The 23,224-nt window shown below is 42.3% G+C and overlaps 1 protein-coding gene across 5 annotated transcripts; it reads right to left on the bottom strand.

The window, feature by feature from the left end:
• Window positions 1-5,225: 5,225 nt before the first annotated feature.
• On the bottom strand, window positions 5,226-22,106 carry ZNF2 (zinc finger protein 2). Of its 5 annotated transcripts, none has more exons than XM_036436090.2 (6): window positions 19,467-22,106; window positions 13,839-13,989; window positions 12,083-12,152; window positions 10,821-10,947; window positions 8,525-8,638; window positions 5,226-7,327 (listed from the first exon to the last, which is right to left on the bottom strand). In XM_036436090.2, coding segments are annotated over exons 2-6 (1,401 nt in total). In that variant the 5' UTR covers window positions 13,841-13,989; window positions 19,467-22,106; the 3' UTR covers window positions 5,226-6,239. The 5 variants fall into 5 exon arrangements, with proteins under 5 accessions (XP_036291983.1, XP_045436957.1, XP_045436956.1 ...); XM_045581001.1 differs by having other exon boundaries at window positions 10,821-10,907; window positions 19,467-22,105; XM_045581000.1 differs by lacking the exon at window positions 19,467-22,106 and adding an exon at window positions 17,206-17,707.
• Between the last annotated feature and the right edge of the window lie 1,118 nt (window positions 22,107-23,224).

Here is a 23,224-nt window from a genome sequence, read left to right on the forward strand (position 1 = left end):
AGCTGCTTTTGTGTGAGCATGTATATTACCAGCCTGCTGGGGCTGCTTTTGTGTGGAATAAAGCATGTCCCATTTGCCTGCCTGCACATGTGTATTCCAATTCCTGCCACCCAGGAGGGTTAAGTCCCTAGCTAAGGAGCTTGCACCTGACAGGTGCCTTGCTGGAAGTCATGTCCAACAAATTCCAAATATATCAATACTAGTGGCCCAGTGCATGAATTCATGCACAATGGAAGGAAATTCTATAATAGAACTGTCAACTAAATTCACGATCAACAATGACAGAATGAAGCACACACAACCAGTGAGAGCTTTACGGTATATGTATTACGCATGTGCAAGTCAAGTTAGCCTTTTATAGATATAGAATAAACTTGCTTAATTAGAACTGCTTTCTGATTTAGCTAAACTTTTTCCAGCCCAGTGAAGCATCCCAACTTCTCTTTCAGGTAATTGTCTGAACACAGCAGTAAATATCAACATGAAGCAGATTTTTATTGTAGATCATGCAGGGAGAACAAAGGGTAAACTATTTCACTGCAGCAGTGTTTGACTATATTCTTCACAGTGAGAAAACCTAGTCATTTTCAAGGTCCACCACTTCTTCTTTTCCTTTGCTGGGTAATGAAAATAGGATTCTACCTAGTCTCCTATCTACCTACTCCAGGACTTCTGTGAGGATCAAATGAGATGAGGCACAGGAAAATGCTTCACAGACGTTTGTTTAAAGTGTGAAATGTTTCCACCTGATTATAAAGCAAGTCATGTTCCTGGGCTAAAGAAACGCCAAGGAGGCCTGTAGCTAAGGAGAGGATGCCAGGTGCTGCTACATGATGTCATTACCCAGATGGACACTTAGCACATTAGTCTGATGGATAGATAGATAGATAGATTATTGGCTTGGTATTTATTGGGTCGGCAAGTACGTAATTGCGGATTTTTTAAAGAAAATCAAAGACAATTTTTTCATGGAACTAAGTAACTTTATTCTGTAATGTATTGCCCATTTTGATCAATGACCTTTTGCCATCTTTCAGGCAGCATCATAATCCCACGTTCAAAAAACTTCTGGTTTTTATTAGCAAAAAACTGAATCAGGTATGATTTGACATCATCATCATTATTGAAATTTTTACCATTCAAGGAGTTTTGTAAAGATCGAAACAAAAAGTAATCAGATGGTGCAAGGTCAGGACTATATGGTGGATGTGGCAAAACATCCCAACCAAGCTCCATTAATTTTTGCCGAGTGACCAAAGATGTGTGTGGCCTTGCATTGTCATGATGGAATACAACACCTTTTCGATTTGTCAATTTGGGCCGCTTTTCTTCAACTGCATTGTTTAATTTCATTAGTTGTTCAATGTAGACATCAGAATTGATCGTTCGGTTGGGTGGTAAGAGTTCAAAGTAGACAATTCCTTTGTAATCCCACCAAACTGATAACAAAACCTTCTTTTGATGAATATCAGCTTTTGATGTTTGAGTTGGTTCACCTGGCCTGCTCCACGATCTTTTCCGCTTGATATTGTTGTAAACAACCCATTTTTCATTGCCAGTTATCAGTCGTTTTAAAAATGGATCATTTTCATTACGTTTCTTTAGCAAATCGCAGCTGCTAATGCGTTGCGTTAACTGTGATTCTTTCAGTTCGTGAGGAACCCATGTATCGAGTTTTTGAACATAGCCAAGTTGTTTTAAGTGATTTTCAATGCATGTATGTGATACATGAAGCTTCTCTGCAATCTCACATGTTGTACTGTGACAGTCCGAATTGATTATTGCTTTGATTAGGGCGTCATCAACTTCAACTGGACAACCAGAGCGTTTTTCATCTTTGAGTGAAAAATCACCAGAACGAAATTTGGCAAACCAATTTTGACACTGCCGTTCTTTTAAGGCTTCGTCACCATAAACAGCACATAACTTTTTATGAGCTTGCGATGCGTTTTTCCCTTTGTGGAAATAAAAAATCAAAATATGACGAAAATGTTCCTTTTGATTTTCCATTTTTCAATGAACGCCAAACGAAAACTACAAAACAGATCAAAAAACTTTTTTTACTGATTAACAGCTGAATAGCCAACTATCAAATAACAAAATGTGTTTTACATTTTTACTACGTCTGCAAACCTAAAAATTCAACTGAAGCCATATATGTGTGAAACCCGCAATTACTTACTTGCCGACCCAATAATATATTCATATACCATTGGACTGATATTTGATATAGCAGCAATTCATTGTCCTGCAAGAGAGGCTGAGAAATATTGTCGGGCACTCTGCTGCTCAGAACAGACTCAGAATTCCTATTATTTAAAGAAGAGAAGGATATCGACTACAAGTTAGGCAACTAACAGCCTCTGCCATAGAAAGCATTACTCAATGCCCATTATGAGCACTGTAGCTATTGAAAGTTATTTTATCATGAGGTTCTATAAAAATGACTCAATACATTGAACAGCTGATTCTAGGATAGTCATTTGCCTCTTCTGCAGATTTTGTGCAGGTTTAATACACAGTACCTCTGGCATGTTCAACAAGCTGGGCACTATAACAGGGGCCAGATATTTGATCTTCACAGGGACTGATTTTTGTGAGCTCTGCAACTGGGCTTCACCATCAGTCCATTTGTCCTCCTAAAATCCAAGATCCTTACTTATTAAGATTAAAGAAGAGAATGCCATGTTAATTCTCCATCCTTCATCCACTGGAGTGCTGGCGTGGCACCAAAAAATTAAAGTAATTGTGCTTCTTAAAAAAACATAACTAGACATGAGGATTCTGTCCTTATCTTGGTGCTCATGCTCTCTCAGCTCTCTCCCCCCCAGCCTCCCTCTCTAAAACTGCTTTATTACTAAGCAGGAATTCTCAATTGAAATCCTCATTCTCATTAGGAGTCTGCATTTGGTTTCACAGATGTTGATGTTGAGGACATCATGTCTAATAGGACTTGGTGGCCTGGATTTCAATTATATTCTCACCTATTCCGTTTCTGTACTGATTACTTAGATGAGCTAAGTCTAGAGTGGACTTTCACTTGGTGGTGTTTGAGATTAGAGATAGCCCATCTCCTGGTTCATTGTAGCTGACTTCTTAAGCTTGGGACCCATCCTCCTCTAGCTGCCCAGGCTGAAGCTGACTGTTGCAACTGGACTTTGAACTTCTTGGTATGAATATTTTTTCTTCAGCAGCTATGAGTGACTATGTGATGAAAAAGGAATGCAGCCTGTCCACGGTATCAGTGGAATATCAGGGCCAGACCAAGGAATCTTAGTCATCAATACAATTAAAGCAAAGATAAAACACCAGCATCCTAGAAACAAGAACAGTTAGGTGACAGGTTGGTCCACTAGAAGTCAGGTTAGAGGGAGAAGAGTCAAAGATCAGGAAGCCTGAGTCTTTTGGAGCTGAAGTGAAGAACAAAAATATATAACCCAAATCAGAACTCCATGTAGAACGAACTAAGAGCTATTAGCATAACAGTGTAAAGTATTTGCAGTCCTAAGTCAATATTAGCTTGATGTTTATTTTCATAATTATAGAAAGTGCATTTGGTTTGGGACTGAAATTCTCATGACTAGATAGATATTTGTTAATTCAGTGCTCAGATTTTCTCTACCACACTCTCTTCGTTTCAAAGTTCCCTAGCATCGCAGAAACTTTCCTTTGAAGAGTTGATTTGTGGAGTACTATTAAATATGTGTGGTAAGTATTCAATTCTTTTACAATTTAGATAGGGCTTATTTAAGCACCAGAGAGATTATTTCATTTCTTTGAAACTAATTTCAAAGTATTAGTCTAAATCACTACAAACAGTACCAAGTATTCCACCTTTTGTCTTAAGAATGCTGGCATACTTCTAATTTGACCAATTTCTGATTCCAAGATTGGGTCCTACTAATGATCATTAGGTGAAATTAAAACTTTAAAATTTAAGACCTCCACTACTACATGCCCTATTGTGATACCAATTAAAAGGTAAAATGGCCCTTTCTTCAGAACTTTAAACAGGAATTGGAACAGTATTTCACATTTTTTTAAAAATCCCTTTGCTGGTGAGGCTGTTAATTGGGTGCCATCACATGCACCTGCCCATTTGGTTCCCGGTCAGGGCGTGTGTCCCGTTGTAGGTGACGTTTCTACATCTTCTTCTCTCTCTAAATATCAATTTTTAAAAAAAGATGTAAGAGGCAAAATTATAGAACAAAAAAATCCTCTGAATACCAAATTTAAAAAGAAAACAAAGAACTATTGATGCCTTCACTTAGTTTACCTCTATACTCAAAAATCTGTTAAAATTCTGAATTCTAGTCTCATCTTGCTGACATTGCCAGAATATCTTAGGGAAATATTTGATCCTCAATTTACTTTTAACAAAGCAGTAAATGAAAGATTTAGAACTCTCAGAGACAGTCACCAGCCAAAAGGTTATCAATAATCCCTTTTTTCTATGTAACATTAAATATTATCTGGTATTATTTACTTCCAACAGAATGTTGCTTCAAAAGTCCACACATGAAAAGTCTTCCCTGCCACCATCTGCTCAAAGAAAGGTGGAATACTTGGTACTCAACAGGGACATTAGTAAGTTGAGGTTCACCTTAAACAAATGCCTAGAGTCAAAGTTATTTTACTTAATAAAATAAAAATATTGGGCTGGACCTAGGGAATAGATTTTGGAATCAGGACTTAAAAGTTCAGCAATGTGGGATCACATCAAGCCAAATCTTTATTTTATATTCAGGGACACTTAAATTGAGGAGCAATTTCACATCCTGCATAAGACAAAGATTGGCAGAAGAGTCATTTGGAAAGAATGGCCTAACAGTAATATTCAAAATATAACCAACACCTATTGATATTAACCAAATATTGAGTTTACTTTTCTAGTCTCTTTGTTTATGAGATGTGGACAGAAGTGATAGCCATTAAAAATATTCTACAAAATCCTCCAGTTTTCTCTTCCATGATGACTTTGGAGTAGACAGACTCATATCAGGTTTTATGTGAGAAATGAATGTTTATCGGGGGGTTTACTTGTGATGACATCATAGCATAACTCTCTTCGATGGTGAAGAGGGAAAAATTGGAATCAGAAAGTGACTACAGCAGTAATGGGACCCTTTGATGATAAAGGTGTAGGCTAGATTGAAAGAATTAAAAGAAAGGATGTGAATCTATTAGGTGTTTTAAATGGAACTGGGTAGAAGAAAAGTCATTCATTCAGGTAAATATTTATTGGGCACCTATTATTTGCAAGGCACTGGGAGCTACAAAGTGCATACAATTTAGTTAAGAAGATAATACATGTACATAAATTATAAAACCAACTTTACAGCATAATGGTGAGAGGAATAGATTTTGAAGGTAGACCTGTATTTAAGAACTGGTCTCACTAGTGGTCACCTTGGGCAACTTATTTAATCCCTCTAAACTCCAGTTTGTTCACCTGCAAAATTCAGGTAGTAAGAGTACCTATTAATAGGGTTTTTAATAATATATATTTTTATTGATTTCAGAGAGATGGAAACATCAAAAATGAGAATCATTGTTTGGCTGTTTCCTGCACGCCCCCTTACCGGGGATTGAGCCCACAACCAAGGCATGTACCCTGACCAGGAATTTAACCAGAACCTCCTGGTTCATAAGGCTCACCCACAGAGTCACACCAGATAGGATTATATGAGAGGACCAAATAATCTCCTTGCAGTTGAGTGTTTACCCCATAATAAGTGCTCAATAAGTGCTAGCTATTAGTAGTATCAGTATGAAAGAGATCTAAAAGTTAGGACACCAAAAAGATCAGTGTGCAAAAAAGCTCCAAGAGAGAGGGACCGACAGTTATAAAAAGAACTATTTGAGAAACCACAGTCCTGCTCTGATATAATTCTGTCTTTCCCTTTCTGTTATAGCCTCAGTTATTTAAAGTGCAGTGACACCAGGGACCTCAGATAAGAGGTGTGTCTGAGGATCACCTCCTAACATTTATCCTGCTGTCTGAGAAATGTCTGCAAAATGCTGACTCTTTACAATTGCACCCTAATTTCCAGCATCCCACATCTGTTTTATAACATGGTATATAGTTTTTATTCAAACACTGTGGTAGCAGAGGCAGGTAAGGAGAACAGTTAGCCAGAATAGGTAGAATGATTAATTGATCAATTTAAGATGAGAAAGACCTATTTTAAGTTTTCGTGGAGGCCCTTTGACTAAAACTTTCACTCAATTCAGTCTATTCACTGTTTGGCATAGCGCCGTTGATGTTGAATAACTGATGATTTAGAACTAAACACTTTTCCACATACACTGCATTCAAACGGTTTCTCTCCTGTATGAACCCTCTGATGTCGTGTAAGCCTGCTTCTCTGGCTAAAGGCTTTCCCACATTCACTACATTCATAGGGTTTGTCTCCAGTGTGAATCTTCTGATGCTGTGTAAGGGATGAGCGGTCAAAGAATGCTTTCCCACACTCACTGCACTGGTAGTGAGGGTCTCCAGCATGAGCTTTTTGATGTCTGTTCAGCGATGAGATACCATAGAAGGCTTTCCCACACTCAGTACATTCATAAGGCTTCCGGCCAGTATGGATGAGCTGGTGTCTAGTAAGAATGCTTTTCTGGCTGAAGGCTTTCCCACACTGGCATTCATAAGGAGTTTCTCCAGTATGAATTCTCTGGTGTCGAGTGAGGGATGAACGGTCAAAGAAGGCTTTCCCACACTCGCTGCATTTAAATGGTTTCTCTCCAGTGTGAATTCGCTGATGTACAGTTAGGGATGAACGGTCAAAAAAGGCTTTTCCACATGTGCTGCATTCATAGGGGCTTTCCCCAGTGTGAGACATCAAATGTCTGCTGAGGCTGCACCTACGACTGAAAGCTTTCCCACACTCACGGCATTTAAAGGGCTTCTCTCCAGTGTGAACTCGCTGATGTACAGTTAGAGCTGAACGGTTGTAAAAAGCTTTCCCACACTCATGACAATCAAAGGGCTTCTCTCCCGTGTGAGTCTTCTGGTGGCGGATAAGGGATGATTGATCAAAAAAGGTCTTCCCACAATCACTGCATTCCTGGTCTCTGTCTTTAGTGAGAATTTTCTTGGGACTGGTTAACCCTTGCTGCAAGCTTTCCTCCTGGGAAAGGGATTTCTTACAAGTCTCCACTGTAGGACTTTCCTTCTCTGCTTCCAACCTACCTTCTAGTGCAGGAACTTCCAATTTAGTACACAGAGGACTTTTTCTTTCAAGCTTTTCCACTGAAATTTCTTCTGACTTTTCTTCTGAATCACTTTGAATCTCACCTTGAATCTCGGGCTTAGTCTCCCAGTCTGTAATGGACAGAAAACAGAGATGCAATTTCTTTCCTGGGATAGAAAATATTACAGCAAAAAGAAGAGGTACTATGATAAATCTGGAAAGTAATATGTCATTGCATTGCTTGCTCTGCAAAGAGCTACACAATTTAGGTAAAGACTGGGATTTGGGAATAAAGAAGGAAGCAGGAATAGAACTGATGTTGGACATCTTAGAAAAGAATGCCCAGGATAATTATGAGAGTATACAAAGTGGGAAGGATGGTGAGAAATAGGAATATCAAATTGTGAGTAGGCAACTTGACAGATCTGAGGGTAGCATTTGGTGAGAAAAAGATGAATAATACGGGGCCCAACCAGGTGGCTCAGTTGGCTGGAGTGTTATCCTGTGCACCAAAAAGGTTGCAAGTTTAATTCTGGTCAGGACACATACCTAGGTTGCAGATTCAATCCCTGGTCAGGGCACATATGGGAGACAACTGATCAATGTCTCTTTCTCACTATAGTATTTCTTTCTCTTTCTCTCTCCCTTTCTCTCTCTTTAAAATCAGTAAACGTATTCTCAGGTGAGAATTTTTTTAAAAGATGAATAATAGCTTTAAATGTCAAAAAATTAAAACTTGGTGGGCGATAGAGAATAGCACTAACCTGGCCAGAGTGGCTCAGTGGTTGAGCACCAACCTATGAACCAGGAATCATGGTTTGATTCCAGTCAAGACACATGCTGAATAACTGATGGGTTGTGGACTCAGTCCTCAGTAAGGAGCATGCAGGAGGCAGGCCATCAGTGATTCTCTCTTTTCATTGATGTTTCTATCTCTCTCCCTTCCTCTCTGAAAACTAATATATATATTCTATTGATTTTTTTTACAGAGAGGAAGAGAGAGGGATAGAGAGTCAGAAACATCGATGAGAGAGAAACATCAACCACCTGCCTCCTGCACACCCCCTACTGGGGATGTGCCCACAACCAAGGTACATGCCCTTGACTGGAATCAAACCTGGGACCCTTCAGTCCGCAGACCGACGCTCTATCCACTGAGCCAAACCGGTTTCGGCAAAAAATATATATTTGTTTTTAAAAGAGAGAATAGCATGAAAGCAGAAGATCTGAATTTGAGAAAATGGTGGTAGCCAATGCTCCTTCCCTCAAACCCCCAAATACCCACAAAACAAAACAAACTCTGCCCTACCCTGTTCATATGCAGTTACCTAGAGAAATGTTCTCTGGCCATCTTCCTTCATGAGGTCCATGAAGATCAATTATCCAAGGTTTATCCTCTCTCTTCAACTGGAAAATCACATCAGGTTGAGGAACTGGAAGTCCTGCTCATGGAGAAAGAAGCCAGGTATGGATGGGACAAATATACACAACTACTCCAAAACTTCATCCCAGCCTCTAGGACTTTCAGAGAGAAAACACAGAAGGCAGACCATGTGTGCCAAGAATGCAGAATACAAAGTAATACAGAGAATGCAGGGACATCTGGATAGAGGTCAACACTACTAGTAAGGTTCTAAAAGGGATCGCTGCACTTGGTCAAGAAGTCGATAAAATCCCCTTGAATGAATGTGTTTATTCTTTCTTCAGAAGTAAATGGGCTTTAGCACTGGTAGGATGGGTGGGAACAGTCCTTACTCAAGGAAGATAAGAATAAAAGCATAATCTTGAGTAAAAAAATCTAATGAAAGTGAATTTTTATTTATCCTTCAGTGATAAATTAATTTAATTATATCAATCATGTTCACTGTAGGAAAATTACAGGTATACACTTTGTATTCTTGTTTTAAATTTTCTATTCATTTCTGTACAGATATACTATGTTAAAAACTGCATAATGAAAATGTTGATTTGTAAACTCGGTATTTTCACATAACAACACATTTAAAAAATATTTCAATTAAGCACAAATCTACCTCACCATTTTAATGGCTACCCGATACTATATTGTATGGAATAATATAATTATTTAATCTCCTGCTGACAGATATTTCAGACTGTTTTTAATGTTTTTCTATTTTTAAAAAAAACCAATATAATGAACATGTATGTACAGCATGGACTGCTAATCCTATTCTTTCCTTGGGACCCATTTCTAGAAGTGAACCTATCCATTTTTTTATTTAACCCTCACTCACAGGTATTTTCCCATTGATTTCTAGAGAGAATGGAAGGGAGGGAGGAGGGGAAGAGAGAGATGGACAGGAGGGAGAAGAGGGAGAGAGAAATCACTGTGAGAAAGACATATCAATTAGTTGCCTCCCACATTTGCCCCACAGGAGCGGGGGAACCTGAATCCTAGGTAACTTGTTTTTTCTGTTCTGAACAAGGCACCTGCCCTTGATGGGGAATCGAACCCGTAACAATTCAGTCCAGGCAGGGCTGAACTTATCCATTTTTTGTTATATAGATTTCACTCCTAGAAATAGTCTTGAGGTCTAAACTTCCTTTGCATTGCACCTCCAACTTGGGAAAGAGAAGCACTTTCTTACTGACCCATGGATCATGTATCCAGTTGTATGTTGATTCTCTGCTGACAAAGAGGCCACATCAATCACCTCCCTGTGGCTTCTGATCTGATAAATTTTATATTCCTGAGAATTTCATCCCACCAAAGCCTCTGATAAAGGCTTAGCAGTCTCTTTTAATATTCCATGAACACTACTCTGTTTTCCATATTTAACCTGTTTAAACTAATCCAGGGGGTGCTTTTTTGAGTGAAACGTGCAATCTGACTCCTCTCATTAGCACCTGCAGTTGACTGCAAGCCTGGTTCTGAATCTGTGCTTCTCTCAGCCTCTTATTCTGGAAGCTCCTGAGATGTTCTCATCACCTGCAAGAGTCCAACTTTACTTCTCAAGAATACCTGACATCAGCAGTAATTCTTAACTTTCCCTTTGTCATGAAAGTCTCTAATTGCAGAGTTCCATCTATGGGCATCGAAAATGCATTTAAGACAAATATTCAAAATCACATTTCTAGTGACCTACTGTGAGGCACAATCTTGTATTCCCACCTCACCTCACCCCCACCCCCACCCCACCTTCTTTTAAAGTGAAACATATCTCTCCTCTGCTTCTCTAAGGAGAACTTTCCTTCAACAAGCTGGCTCCTCACCTCACCCTTACTCTGGATGGAGCTGAGTAAGTTACCTGACTGATGAGCTGGGGGAAGAGCAGGCATAAATAACTTGGCCTCTTGTCTGTCCCTTCTGGAGAGCCAGCTCCCTATAGCAGATACACGTCTGGTCTGCTCCTTAGGGCTCTCTGTGGTGCGGGGCCAGACTGCTGAGCGAGGGAGCCTGTGCTGGTCCCTGCTTAAGATTCAAGGAGCTGGGGCTCAGGATTAGGAAGCCCACTGTCACTGTACACCTATAAGCCTTATACTCTTCTATCTTGTCTCTCAGTGGTTCAGAACTCAGGTGGAAGAAAAGGTATCAATTTATTAGCCTCTCAATCCATTTTAGCGCAGTACAGAGACCAGCTACTGAAGGGAAGCACTCCTTACCCAGTGAGATGATGCTCTGATAGTTTTCCAGCATCACTTCTTTGTAGAGGTCCCTCTGAACAGGGATCAGATGCCTCCACTCTTCATCTGTGAAAATCACAGCCACATCCATGAATGTCACTGACTCCTGGAAACACAATCACATTCTCCCTTATTCATAACCCTTCATTTTACATGGACCAGATAAAAGTGTCATAAAGACAGCCCTGGAGGTTATGAAGGGTGGGGAGGGAAATGGTTCTGACAAAACAGAGATTTGGCACACTTGGGAAAGCAGCCTCATTCCCGTTGGTCATAATCCCACACCACCACAGTCACAGCCGAGCTCCGAATATCAGGGCTCTTGGTGAGACTTACAGGAAACTTGCAAAAAAGAAACAAAGAATTCCCATGGGCCCTTCACCCAGCTTACCCAAATGTTAATATCTTCCATATTTGCTTTATCTTCCTGTCTCTCTGGAGAATATATTCCTATATTCTTCCTGAACTTAAGAGTAACTTGCAAACATGTTGTCCCTTTACTCATTAATATCTTAGTATATATATTTTGTAAAAACAAGGGTATTTGCTTTTATAATCACACTATAATTATAAAAATCAACAAAATAGCATTGACATTTTACTATTACTCAATCTACAACTTTGTTCAAACTTTACCCATGGTCTTTTTTTTACGTATCCTTAAAACAGTGATGCTGATTAGATCATCTTTAGGATCCCTCTCATTTTACTCTAATGTTCTGTGATTCTGTTAGATTCATCTTTACTCCTCATCCTAAAACCCCAGATGAGTCTTCAGTGTGTCTGCAAAAGTTTTGAGCCAGAGCATGTCATTCAAGACCCTACGCCTTTGCGTGAGAAGGCGGCAAGCACATGTCTGTTCCCACCACAGTCCTCAGGAGGACTGAGGCGCACTCACTCCCCAGCCTACCTCAGCACTCCCTGGACTGTTTGGGGTCTGTTTTTAGTCCATACAAAGAGAAGTCAGGACTAGACTGGCCCATTGTTCCCCAAACCTTCCAATCAGACCCGCACATTCATTTTTTAGGCAAAATCACTCGAGCGAAGGCCACAGGGGCTGTGTGTCTGATGACAGGCTAATGGGATCACAGCACACATTCAAGACAAGAAAAGGCCACTGAAGGACACCACAAGTCAAATGGGAAGGAAGCACTCCTTATGGAATCGTTTATCCACCTGGTGGGTCTGATAAAAAAGCTCCAGGACAGAGAAAGAAAAGGGTTAAAGTATTTCTACATCACCTGGCATCTGGCAGCTGGAGCCACAGCAGCCACTCCCTCCTTGGTGCTCTCCATTAGGAAAGGCAGAGTCCTAAGGCAGGAAAAGTGTGTTGTGAGAAAGAAAGTATGAGAAAGACCATCTTTTTATAGATTTCTGAGCCAGGAAGCAAGAACTCTCCATATACCAGTACATTATATATTCATCCTCAACTTAATACCCTATACAAAGGGAAGGAAAGTAAAGCAAGGCCCCGGAACCAGAGCAAAGGGCATGGATACAGCTAGTTAAAGCACAATATGGGGCTTGTTTGACCGTAATCCTAGAGACAGAGTTTAGTTCCTCTGTGTCAAAAACAGAATAAGGTTCATACTGTACTTATAAATTCACATTCAATATTGCCTGGAATGGTGCCTAGCTGGTGCCTGGTTGCATGTCCGCCTATGAATCAGGAGGTCATGGTTTGATTCCCGGTCTGGCACATGCCAGGGTTGTGGGTGCGATTCCAAGTAGAAGGCATGCCATAAGGCAGCAGGTCAATGATTCTTTCATCATTGATGTTTCTATCTCTCTCGCCTTCTTCCTTCCTCTCTGAAATCAATCAATCAATCAATCAATCAATCAATCAATATATATATATCCTGAATGGTTACTGGATAAAAAGCATAAGAAATTTTATAAATGACTACATGTATATGTCAAATAAATACCCAAAGCCTCTTCAAGGGAAAAATACCCTATTTATAACCCTGTGCTCAAGGATGTGGGCAGCCACGCTGAGCAGGCCACAGGTGGGCTATGCCCAGGCTGATTAGTAGACTGAAATGTGATTGACTTGAAGAGATGACATCCTTCCTCATGAATGTAAACTAAGAGATGACAGGTCTAACTGAAAGGATGTGATGGACAGAAGTAGCTATGAGGATTAGGGGAGCCAAAGTTATCAAGAAGCAGCACCCATGAACATCTGGGAGGTTAGGGGAGCCTAAGTTACCAAGAAGCAGAATCCATGCGTGTGCTGGAGGTAGCACTAGACAGAGTCAGGGGGAAGAGCAGCTCGGTTGCATTAGTGACAAAGCACTGAAGCAAAGACCCAAGAATTCCTAGCCCCTGGGCTCCAATTTGCATAATGTCCAACCTTATTTATTTTTGGATGTCCGAAAGACCACAACCCTCTTGGGCATTGTGTGAACCCTTACCACTACTCTCTTTGACGCTTCCATGCTTAAATCCTTCAGTGATCCCCATGCCATAGAAAAGTGGTTAAGTACGCCTCAATTTCTTACAATCAAAAGTCTAATTAACACAGAGAGATCAAACATTGCTGGGATTTAAGAGTGGGATGGGAGAGACTGTGGTTCTGCCAAGGAGGAGGAAGAGGTATGGCTTGCTGATTGCTCTCCTGCAGTCAAGGAAGTATGTTAACTGATCCTTATTTTTCATTCATCCATTCATCCAAACATGTATTCAGCCCTAACTATTGATAACAAGCACCAACACCATATGACACCTTCCTTGTCCTCTAAAAGCATATAGCCTAGCACATAGGACAAACAAGTAACCAAAATGATATTTCACTGCAGAATGGCTAAGTGCTGTAAACAGATATGCACAGCAAACTATGCGAGCACATGAGGTTTGCCTAACCCAGATGGAGGGAGAGAGGAACAGGACAGGTTTCTGGGCAGAAATGGGACCTAAGATAAGCTGTGATTTGTGGGAGAAGATTCTAGGCAGGAAAAACACCTAGTTTTCAAAAACAAGCAGGCATGTCTTTACATGGAAAGGATTGACAACTGCAACTACTTTAGAATGGCAGATGTCTAGCTGCAAGCAGAGCTGTGGGAAAGGATGAGGATGGAGAAGCAGGCAGCAGCCAGCTGGACCCAGGAGAGCTTTGTATGGTCCCTTTTCTATGGCATGGGGATCACTGAAGGATTTAAGCATGGAAGTGTCATCATTAGATTTTAGAAAGATCATTGCAATTTGTATCAAGGGCCTGGAAATATACATATTCTTTGGTCAGCAATTCTTCCCCAGCTTATCCCAAGGAAATAAGTAAAAATATATGCAAAGCTTTGTCTTAACCATCATTTATACTAACCTTTATTGAGTGCTATGTGTGGAAAACTTCTAAGTATTTAATCCTTAAAATAATTCAGAAAAAAATTTGAAATATCCTAAATTTCTAAATAGAAAATTTGATTAATTTATGATCCAGCTTATCTATACAATGTAACACCATTAAACATCTTATATCCTATATAATAAAGAGGTAACATGCAAATTAACCCTCAGGCCCTCACAAGATGGCTGCCTACATACAACCAGGCCAGGGGGATTAGTGAGGGACAACCAAATAACTGAACAGCAGGCTATGTGGGGCAACCAGGCCAGTGTGGGAGGGGGGAGGAGGGCAACTAGGGGTGTCCAGGCCAGCAGAGGGGGTGGGCAGTTGGGAGCAACCAGGTTGGCAGAGGGGGGGCAGTTGGGGGTGACCAGGCCGGCAGGAGGGGGGAGTTAGGGGCGACCAGGCCAGCAGGGGGGGCAGTTAGGTATGATCAGGCTGGTAGAGGGGGACAGTTGGGGGCAACCAGGCTGGCGGGGGGGGGGGGGGGGGGGGCGGTTAAGGGCAATCAGGCTGGCATGCAGAGGCAGTTAGGTGCAAACAGGCAGGTGAGTGTTTAGAAGCCAGTGGTCCAGGATTGTGAGAGATGTCTAACTGCCAGTTTGGGATTGGGCCTAAACTGGCAGTCAGACAACCCTGAAAGGGTCCTGGATTGAAGAGGGTGCAGACTGCACTAAGGGGACCCCCCATGCTCAAATTTTGGGCACCAGGCCTCTAGCCATATTAATAACTAGCATTTTTTTTTATTCTTTTTTTTTTTTTTTTTTAGCATTTGCTACTGACCAGGAACTGTGCTATCTTTTAATGAAAATAAGTCTTTATAGTACAGAGATTAAAAACTGCTAGAAGACCTGGGTTCAAATTTTACCTCAGCCTTTTACAAAGCCTAAATTTCCTAAACTGCAACACAGTACATACCTTATTGATTTATGTGGATGGAATTAAACTATCATCATAAGGAGTATTTAGTACAATGCCATTCCTGGATCTCAGTGTTTCTGGAGAAAACACTCTTCAAATTCTTATTCTTATTCTATATCTTCAAATGAGCACTTGCCTAAAAGCTTTTACTGTTCTTATCCTAGCTCCATAGCTACTCCAACCTTCAATTTTAGCAGAGCACAGTCTTTTACTATACTGAGCTTCACAAGAGTGAGTGCCAAGGGAGGCAGAACCAGGAGGTAGAAAGCAACCACAGACCTGGAATTATTCTTGATTACTTGTGCTAACAGCTGAACCCAGTTGTTTAATGCTTTCTTCATGGAGTAGTTGTAAATAGTGAGACAATTAATGTAAAGCATTTATCATCCAGCTTGTTCAATTAATGAAAGCTCCTTTCCTTTCTACTGCACGATACAAACCCATTCATCCTACCATTCAATAAATAGTATTATGCACTAGGCCCGTGGTCAGCAAACTGCGGCTTGCAAGCCACATGCAGCTCTTTGGTCCCTTGAGTGTGGCTCTTCCACAAAATACCATGGCCTGGGCAAATTTATTTTGAAGAAGTGGTGTTAGAAGAAGTTTAAAAAATTTGGCTCTCAAAAGAAATTTCAATCATACTGTTGATCTTTGGCTATGCTGACTAATGAGAATGCCGACCACTGCACTGGGCAGAAAGGGAGTGAGGTCAACAAAACAGAAATGTCTGCGTCTCTAGGACTTTACCTTAGTATCTCACAACTGTCTCCTATGTTCTTTTCCACAATTGTTCTTGCGCAGAATCAACTCCCTGCATCACCTAGTTTTTCTCTCTCCACATCTCACATCTCTTCAGTACCTTCTTCCCTTATGTTCAAACAGATACAGTCCTCCTCTATCTGAAACTATCTTCACTGAATCTCATGGCCTCCCTCTAGCAAAATAATTCTCATTTAGGTTTTCCTTTCACGACCAAACTTCTTGTGAGTAATATATCCCTATCTATTACACATCACCACCACCTATTCTCCTTCTTCTCTTTTCTTTTGGTAATCCTCACCAGAGGATTTTTCCCCCCATAGATTTTTCTTAGACAGAATGGAAGGGAGGGGGAGAAGGGGAAAGAATAGAGGTAGAAAGGGAGAGGCACATCTATTGACTGCCTCCCACACGTGCCCAACTGGGGTCAGGGATTGAACCTGCAACCCAGGCTTGTGCCCTTGACTGGGGACTGGGAATTGAACCCGAGGCCCTTGGGTGCACGGGATGACACTGTAACTACTTAACCACATAAGCCAGGCACCTATTCTTCTTGAATCCTTATTCTGCTTATGCCACCCTTCACACACCTGAGACTGCATGCTTGAAAATTAACAATGCCTTTCTGAGCTCTAATCCCAATAATCCTTCTCTCCTTATCTATTTCTCTGCAGCTTGTGATTGTTTTGACAAGTTTCTACTTCTCTAAGCTGCTGTAGCTGCTCTGATACTGCACTACCCTGGCTTTCTTCCTCCCACTAACACTGCATCTTTCTGAAACTCTTTTTCTCAATCTTGCCCTGGGAACAGGGATGCTGTGCAAGGATCAGTCTTTGTACAATGCTCTTCTTGCTAACCCTCAAAAAACCCATTCACACCTGCCACTCCATTTTCCCAGTGTAGTCCCAACACCTCTTCCAAACTCAACCCTGCATTTCCAAATGACTGCCAATTTTGATTTAGGTGTTCTGCCAGGACCTCAAAACAATCTTCCCCTCTGCAACTCCCTACATCAACTCCTCTCCCTGTTTTACATTTCAATCAGCTGTTTAATAGCCTTCCAGGTGCCCCACATTCAAGTTCTTACCGCACTCTTGTTCTTCTTAAAACTAATTAGTCATCTCTTTCTTCCTAAGTCTAACTAGTTACCTGGTTCTTCTGACTCTTCTTTTGCAATGTCAATTGTGTTCTTCATCATTGGAGTCCTAACAGCTTGTTTCAGGATTACTACCACTAACTGTTCCTAACTGACTCCCTGCCACTAATCCTTTCCTCTCTCTAGTTCTGGATGTGACCTCTAGAACAACTGTCCCAAAACAGTTTATTCCTGTCAATCACCTTGCCTATATGTCTTGTCCTGATCCTCTATGTGTCCTCCTCCATGAAGTTGCCCCTCACCCTTATCACTCGTGGAGGTCAAGATAGGGACTAAACCGTCAATCTGAGGTTTCTGAGAAAGAAGGACTGAAATGGGCGGCACCCTACACATGTGTCAGTTCCACCTACCTTTAGTAAGCACCCATAATGGGAAGAGGCGAGATGAGTTGAGTATTTTAATATTATGACTTTGTGGTCAAGTATCTGTAATTTTTTACAATTTGGTCTCTGGCTCTGCTTGAGTGACTAAGTAGCTTTGCAGTCTGAACCTGACTCTGTCTACCTGACAAACTGCACTCCCTCTATTGTCTGTTGAATCATTACCTGTTTGAAAAGTTTGTTTTATGAGCTCCAAGGGAAACTGAGGCAATGGTCATAGTCTTGTGTCACCCCTGCTGCCCATATCTCATGACTACAAGCGTTGGCCATATCTCCTACCTTTACCTGCTGACGATGGATTAACGGAAACGATTGGTCTAGTAATAATTAATGTCGTTTTTAAACATTCGTTTAAAATCTTGCTTGGAGTTGACTTGTATTGACATAACCTTCAAACACGTGGTATCTACAGAACGTGTGAAGTGCAATTAACAAGCTTTGCTTGAAAAAGTTTGTGTTTGGTTTGGTTTTTGTTGCAAAACTAGGGCTAAGAAGATGGCGGATGAAGAGCATATTCAGCACTGCATGCTTTACGAGTTCCAATTAGGAAGAAAAGCAAGTGAGGCTGCAAAAAACATCTGTAGTGCTCTTGGTCAAGATGCAGTTAGCGCCAGAAAATGCCAGCGTTGGTTTGAGAAATTTCGCGAGGGAAATTTTTCGTTAGATGACAAGAGTAGTCGAGGCCATGTGTCCAATTTTGATCAAGAAGCTCTTCAAGCTCTTTTGGTGCAAAATCCTCAAATTACCCAACAAGAGGTTGTGACAACTTTAAATTGTTCACAAAAAACAATTTCCAATCAATTGCGTGCACTTGGCAAAGTCCAAAAGTTTGGAAAATGGGTTCCTCATGAGTTGACCGACAACAACCGTAATCAGAGAGTCACAATTTGCAGTTCGCTCCTCTCTTGTCAAAACCGTTTGCCATTTTTAGAGCAAATTGTTACCGGAGATGAAAAATGGGTGCTGTATGTTAATTTGAAAAGGCAGCCTCAATGGTTGGACAAAAATGAGGCTCCGCAGCCCACGCCAAAACCTGACTTGCATGCGAAAAAAGTGATGTTGTGTGTTTGGTGGAATTTTAAAGGAATTCTTCATTATGAACTTTTACCATCTAACCAAACCATTACAAGTGCAGTGTATAGTGCCCAATTGGAAAGGTTAGCCCAAGCTTTAAGAGAAAAAGAACCCGCGCTGATTAAATGGAAGGGCGTAATTCTTCACCACGATAACGCACGACCGCATACTGCAAGAATCACTGCTGAAAAACTGCGCCAGTTGGAATGGGAAGTTCTCCCTCAACCTGCATATTCTCCTGATATTGCCCCTTCCGATTACCATTTGTTTCGTTCTTTGCAAAACTTTCTTCTTGGAAAAAAATTTAATAATGAAGAATGCCTCAAAAATGCATTGACCGAATTTTTTGCATCAAAATCACAAGAATTTTACAACAGAGGGATTAAAATGCTTCCTGAGCGTTGGGCACAAGTAGTAGAAAACAACGGCAACTATATTGTTGATTAAATTTTGTTGTATTGTTTAAATAAATTCAATTTAAGAAAGTATTAGAAAACAACATTAATTATTACTAAACCTAATAGAAAGACCGGTTGCTCTTCATATAGTGTATATTTATGGCTTTGCTCCCCGTAGCAACCAATCCCCTTACCGGTCAGTTTCGTGTGTGTGTGTGTGTGTGTGTGTGTGTGTGTGTGTGTTTTGCCTTTAAAAACTCTGCCTCTCCTGCAGTTCATCCTGGAGGCCGTCTCCCTGTTCTGCAAACCATTGCTGAAAAAAAACTGTCTTTAGTCTCTCAAAAAGGTCTCCTGAAGTTTTCGTTGACAGAAGACTCCCAACTTCCAACCTGAAAGTTGGCAGGTAACAGACATATACTGCATAGTGTATAAGGTGTATCTGAAAGAACACGTACACACACACACACACACACACACACACACTCACGCATGCTCCGCCGTGTCACTCAATTCTACTCCCACGCCTCCTCCCCCAGGATCTCACGGCCGGGCGCTCACTTCGCATCAAAGTCACGTCTCTACAGCCCTCACCTCTGGGACTCAGCGCTCAGGACCCAGGAAGACGGCGCTTCTTCAGGTCCGGAAAGCAATGAGTCTGCGTAAAGGGCTGGAACGCCTGCGCCACAAAGCTCGGCCTTCGCACGGACTGCATTCCCCAGAAGCCTCAGCGGCCGGCGCGCTTAAGGATGACGTAAAACATGCGCAGGCCTGCGCCTCTGAAAGGAATCAAAGGCGACCCTGAAGCGGGACTGCGCTGTAGCCGCCAAGAGAAGCTACGGTTGTGGATGGCTGGGCTTGTGGTCACCCTGGCAGTGCCGACCACGCGTGTGTCACAGTCCTCCAGTCCTCCGGCGGGAAAGGTGTCTTTGCGATCCTCTGGCTCTCACCGCCCCGGACATGAGTCTTTTGGCGCTCGGAAGGGGCTTGTTTCTGCTACAGCTTGTCCACAGTCGGGAATTTGGTTCTGAGATGTGAGCCACAGAGACGTAGAATCTGGTTCCGAGGACGGGGCTGGGCCTGAAGCAGGGGATGTTCACATTCTTGCGCGGAAGAAGAGAAGAGCCGAGGGCGTGAGTGTATTTAACCGGGGAGCTGCCCCGCTGGGCACACCAGCCTGTCTTCCTTGGTGCCGCTGAGAAGGGCCCTGGTGGAGACGTCGCAGGGATTCTCAACCTTTGATGCACGGGAATTGATGGGGGTTGGGGGGAGGAGAGAGAGGGAGAGGGTATATTCTGATAGAGCACCTGAGTTAATGTGAAAAGTAATCATATTATTTTAAATCTTAGGAGACATATACATATGTGAATAGGGGGTTAGGTTTTTCTTAAGTTTCCTTCTCAAGGTCTGTGCGAAGCCATTGAGGAGGTGACTCAGGTGTGAATCCAGCCAGCAGAACGACCAACCGGGAGTCAAAACATCATCTCATCGCCTGGTGACTAAAGACAAACAGCTGACATCTGCGGACCTCCAGGGTTGCCTCACCCTAGCCCCTTCCCCTTTATAATTCCGCACCTTGCTGGAAGACAGCATCTGAGGCTTGTAAACACCTGTCTTCTTGGTTGGCTAGCCTTCTCAATAAATGCCTAATATGATTCAACCCTGCCTTTGTTGGACACAGGGACAGGCACCTGGGGCCCAACCGGGGGTGTCCTGGTAACAGAATCACCTGAAGAGCTGCAGAGATATATATATATATTGTTTGGGGCCCACTCTGAGGAGTGAGAGTTTCAAAAGATCTCCAGATGATTTAAATGAGCAGCAGCTAAAGCTAAGAGCCACTGAGCTAGAGTTTCAGGGAAGACTGATGATCACACAAAGAATATGATAAAATCCTATTTCAGGAACAAGTCTCCCCTTTTAAACAAACTACCATAGGCAAGGCATTGTCACAGCCCCTTGTGATCACTGTTTTGTTCTGTAACTTTAGTTTTGCTTTTTCCAGTGTCATATAAACAGGATTATACATTATGTAACCTTTAGACTTTAAAGACTGGGAAGTATGGAGACACATCTGAGGTAGGGTAAGCAAGCTCCTTTGTTTGAAGTAGGATTCTTGTCAGGAACAGCAGGAGGTTAGGGCAGACTGAAGAGGGCATTAAATGCCAAACTGAGGGGCGAAATTTTGTCCTGTAGGCAGTGTGAAGACTTTCAGCGGCACCAGTAGGTGCACAAGAATGGTTAACACAGCAGATATACACTAGAGGAAGGGACCAATTTTAGGCTGAGACTAGCAACAAAGCTGTTGCAGGCATCCAGGTATATAAAGTGACGGGTGGGGGTGACAGAAGGGCATTGGGGAAAAATGAGATAGAGCACATTAAGCTAATGTAAAATATTTGCTACTTCTGCTCCTGTGAACCTTGGTTACCTGGGAAGAAACACATGATTTTTAGCCGCCTAGGCTGGCATCCTGATCTCAGCTGTCCAGGTGGCTCCTGTGCATCCCACCCGCTGCTCCCCTCTGCCTTGCCCAAATTCTTGGACCCCTAGATCTTGCCTGTCCGCGCAAGAATGTGCACATCCCCTTGCCTGGTTCCCTGAATTTTGGGCTCAGCCTCCTCATCTGGACTTCAAATGTTTGAGGGATTGTCCTGTCCTATTACAAGCTAACTCTTTTTAGTCTAGATGACTCTGATCTGTGATAACTCCTGTTCTCAACCTAAATTGCAGAGGCAACATGATATGAACTTGAGAGCAGGTAAACTTAGGGGTAACTATTACAGTGGAGCTTAGCAGCCACTTATACACAACTGCATGCAAACTGCACTTACGAAGCTTGCCTCTTCCTGAATTGGCCCCTGCGCTGTTTCGCCATCTCTTATAAAGGAGTTCCTGGAATCTTATTTCAACCAGGAGGACTGAGTCTTTCCCTATCCAATTGGAGCTGCACAGCTCCAACCAACATCTATTCTGATCAATCATGTCAGTACCTTTTGGGTCAATCAAACAGAGGATTTGGATTTACATGGGAACAGACCAATGAGGGACCAGGGGTGGGACCTTCTGTCTCTATAAACTAGCTTCTCTCAGGCTCTAGGCAAGCCCTCGTCCTTTCCACCACAGAAGGATGATTTGTGTCTCCCTGGCTGAGCTGAAACATGGAGATGTCTCACTAGAGCAGAGCAGGCCATTGAGGAACAGAGCAAAGCTGTCTAGCTGGTGAGGGGCCTAGCGCCAGGGCTGGCTCACAACTAGCTGCATCACGTTTGAGTTAGTTTTGTGTGTGTGTGTGTTTTTTGTTTTGTTTTGTTTTTTTTTGCTAAGTAAAATTCCCTTCTTCACCACACCCCAAAAGTGAGGATTCCTGTTAGGACTGAATTGGTGCCCACGTCAATCCCTTGACAATATTGATCTACCTTCAAGGTTACTCTTCTACCTCCTAAGGAAGCCCTATACCACTATCAGTTGATCAAAGCAGTAGTAGGTCAGCCTGGATTCAAAGGAGGTGACATGAACTAGGCAAAGGAATGCAAGTACATAAAGAGAAGGACGTATTGGGGGGCCATCTTTTATTTTTTTTACAGAGAAGGGAGAGTGATAGAAACAACCATGAGAAAGAAACATTGACCAGCTGCCTCCTGCACGCCCCCTACTGGGGATATGCCCACAACCAAGGTACATGCCCTTGACCGGAATCGAACCTGGGATCTTTCAGTCGGCAGGCAGATGCTCTATCCACTGAGCCAATCCGATCAGGGCAAAAGTCTATTTAAATGGGTTGCATTATAAAAGAGGCAGGAGTGAAACCAGCTGTTTAGTTCGGCAAAGAAAAAAATAGTAGATGAAGCAACTATCAATCTCGATAATCTCGCGCTCTAGTTTGTCACTGGTTTTGCTTTTCTGAAGTTGAAAATTTTACATTAACTTTGAAAATTGGAGGTTTGTCTGAGCTGGATTCCTAGCTTCCTACAAGATGCCCATGTATTTCCCCTTCTGCATATCTGTGTCATCAGCGCAGGCCCAGATCAAGACATGCCCAGGTGAATAAAAACTGTTGCCCAGACTTGGCAGAATAAAGCTAATGGACTCCAGGAAGCCACTGGAGTGGGTATGAACGACTTGCGCCATACATATTCCTTGTCTGCCCTACCGCGTGGACCTCCGCTTAGACCCATTCCCTGACCTCCGTGCGCGGTCCACCTAGAGGCTAAATTCCCGGGCCCAGCGCGTGCGGGTGGGAGAAGGAGGTCTAGGACCCTCACCCGTCGCCTCGGAAATCGGTTTGGCCCCGCCACCTCTCGCGAGAGAACGCTCTTAGCCCTAGCCCCGCCCTCCATCCGCGGCGACCA

This window comes from Pipistrellus kuhlii, unplaced genomic scaffold, assembly GCF_014108245.1.
Source record: "Pipistrellus kuhlii isolate mPipKuh1 unplaced genomic scaffold, mPipKuh1.p scaffold_m20_p_13, whole genome shotgun sequence".
NCBI lineage: Eukaryota > Metazoa > Chordata > Mammalia > Chiroptera > Vespertilionidae > Pipistrellus > Pipistrellus kuhlii.

Bases quoted from the DNA above. Each gene is read 5' to 3' on its own strand.
- ZNF2 (XM_036436090.2), bottom strand. The intron at 10,948-12,082 runs GTGATGTAGAAA...TTGTGTTTCCAG, and splicing joins CTCCAGCTGCCAGATGCCAG to GAGTCAGTGACATTCATGGA. The intron at 8,639-10,820 runs GTAAGGAGTGCT...CTCCATGAGCAG, and splicing joins TCAGAGCATCATCTCACTGG to GACTTCCAGTTCCTCAACCT.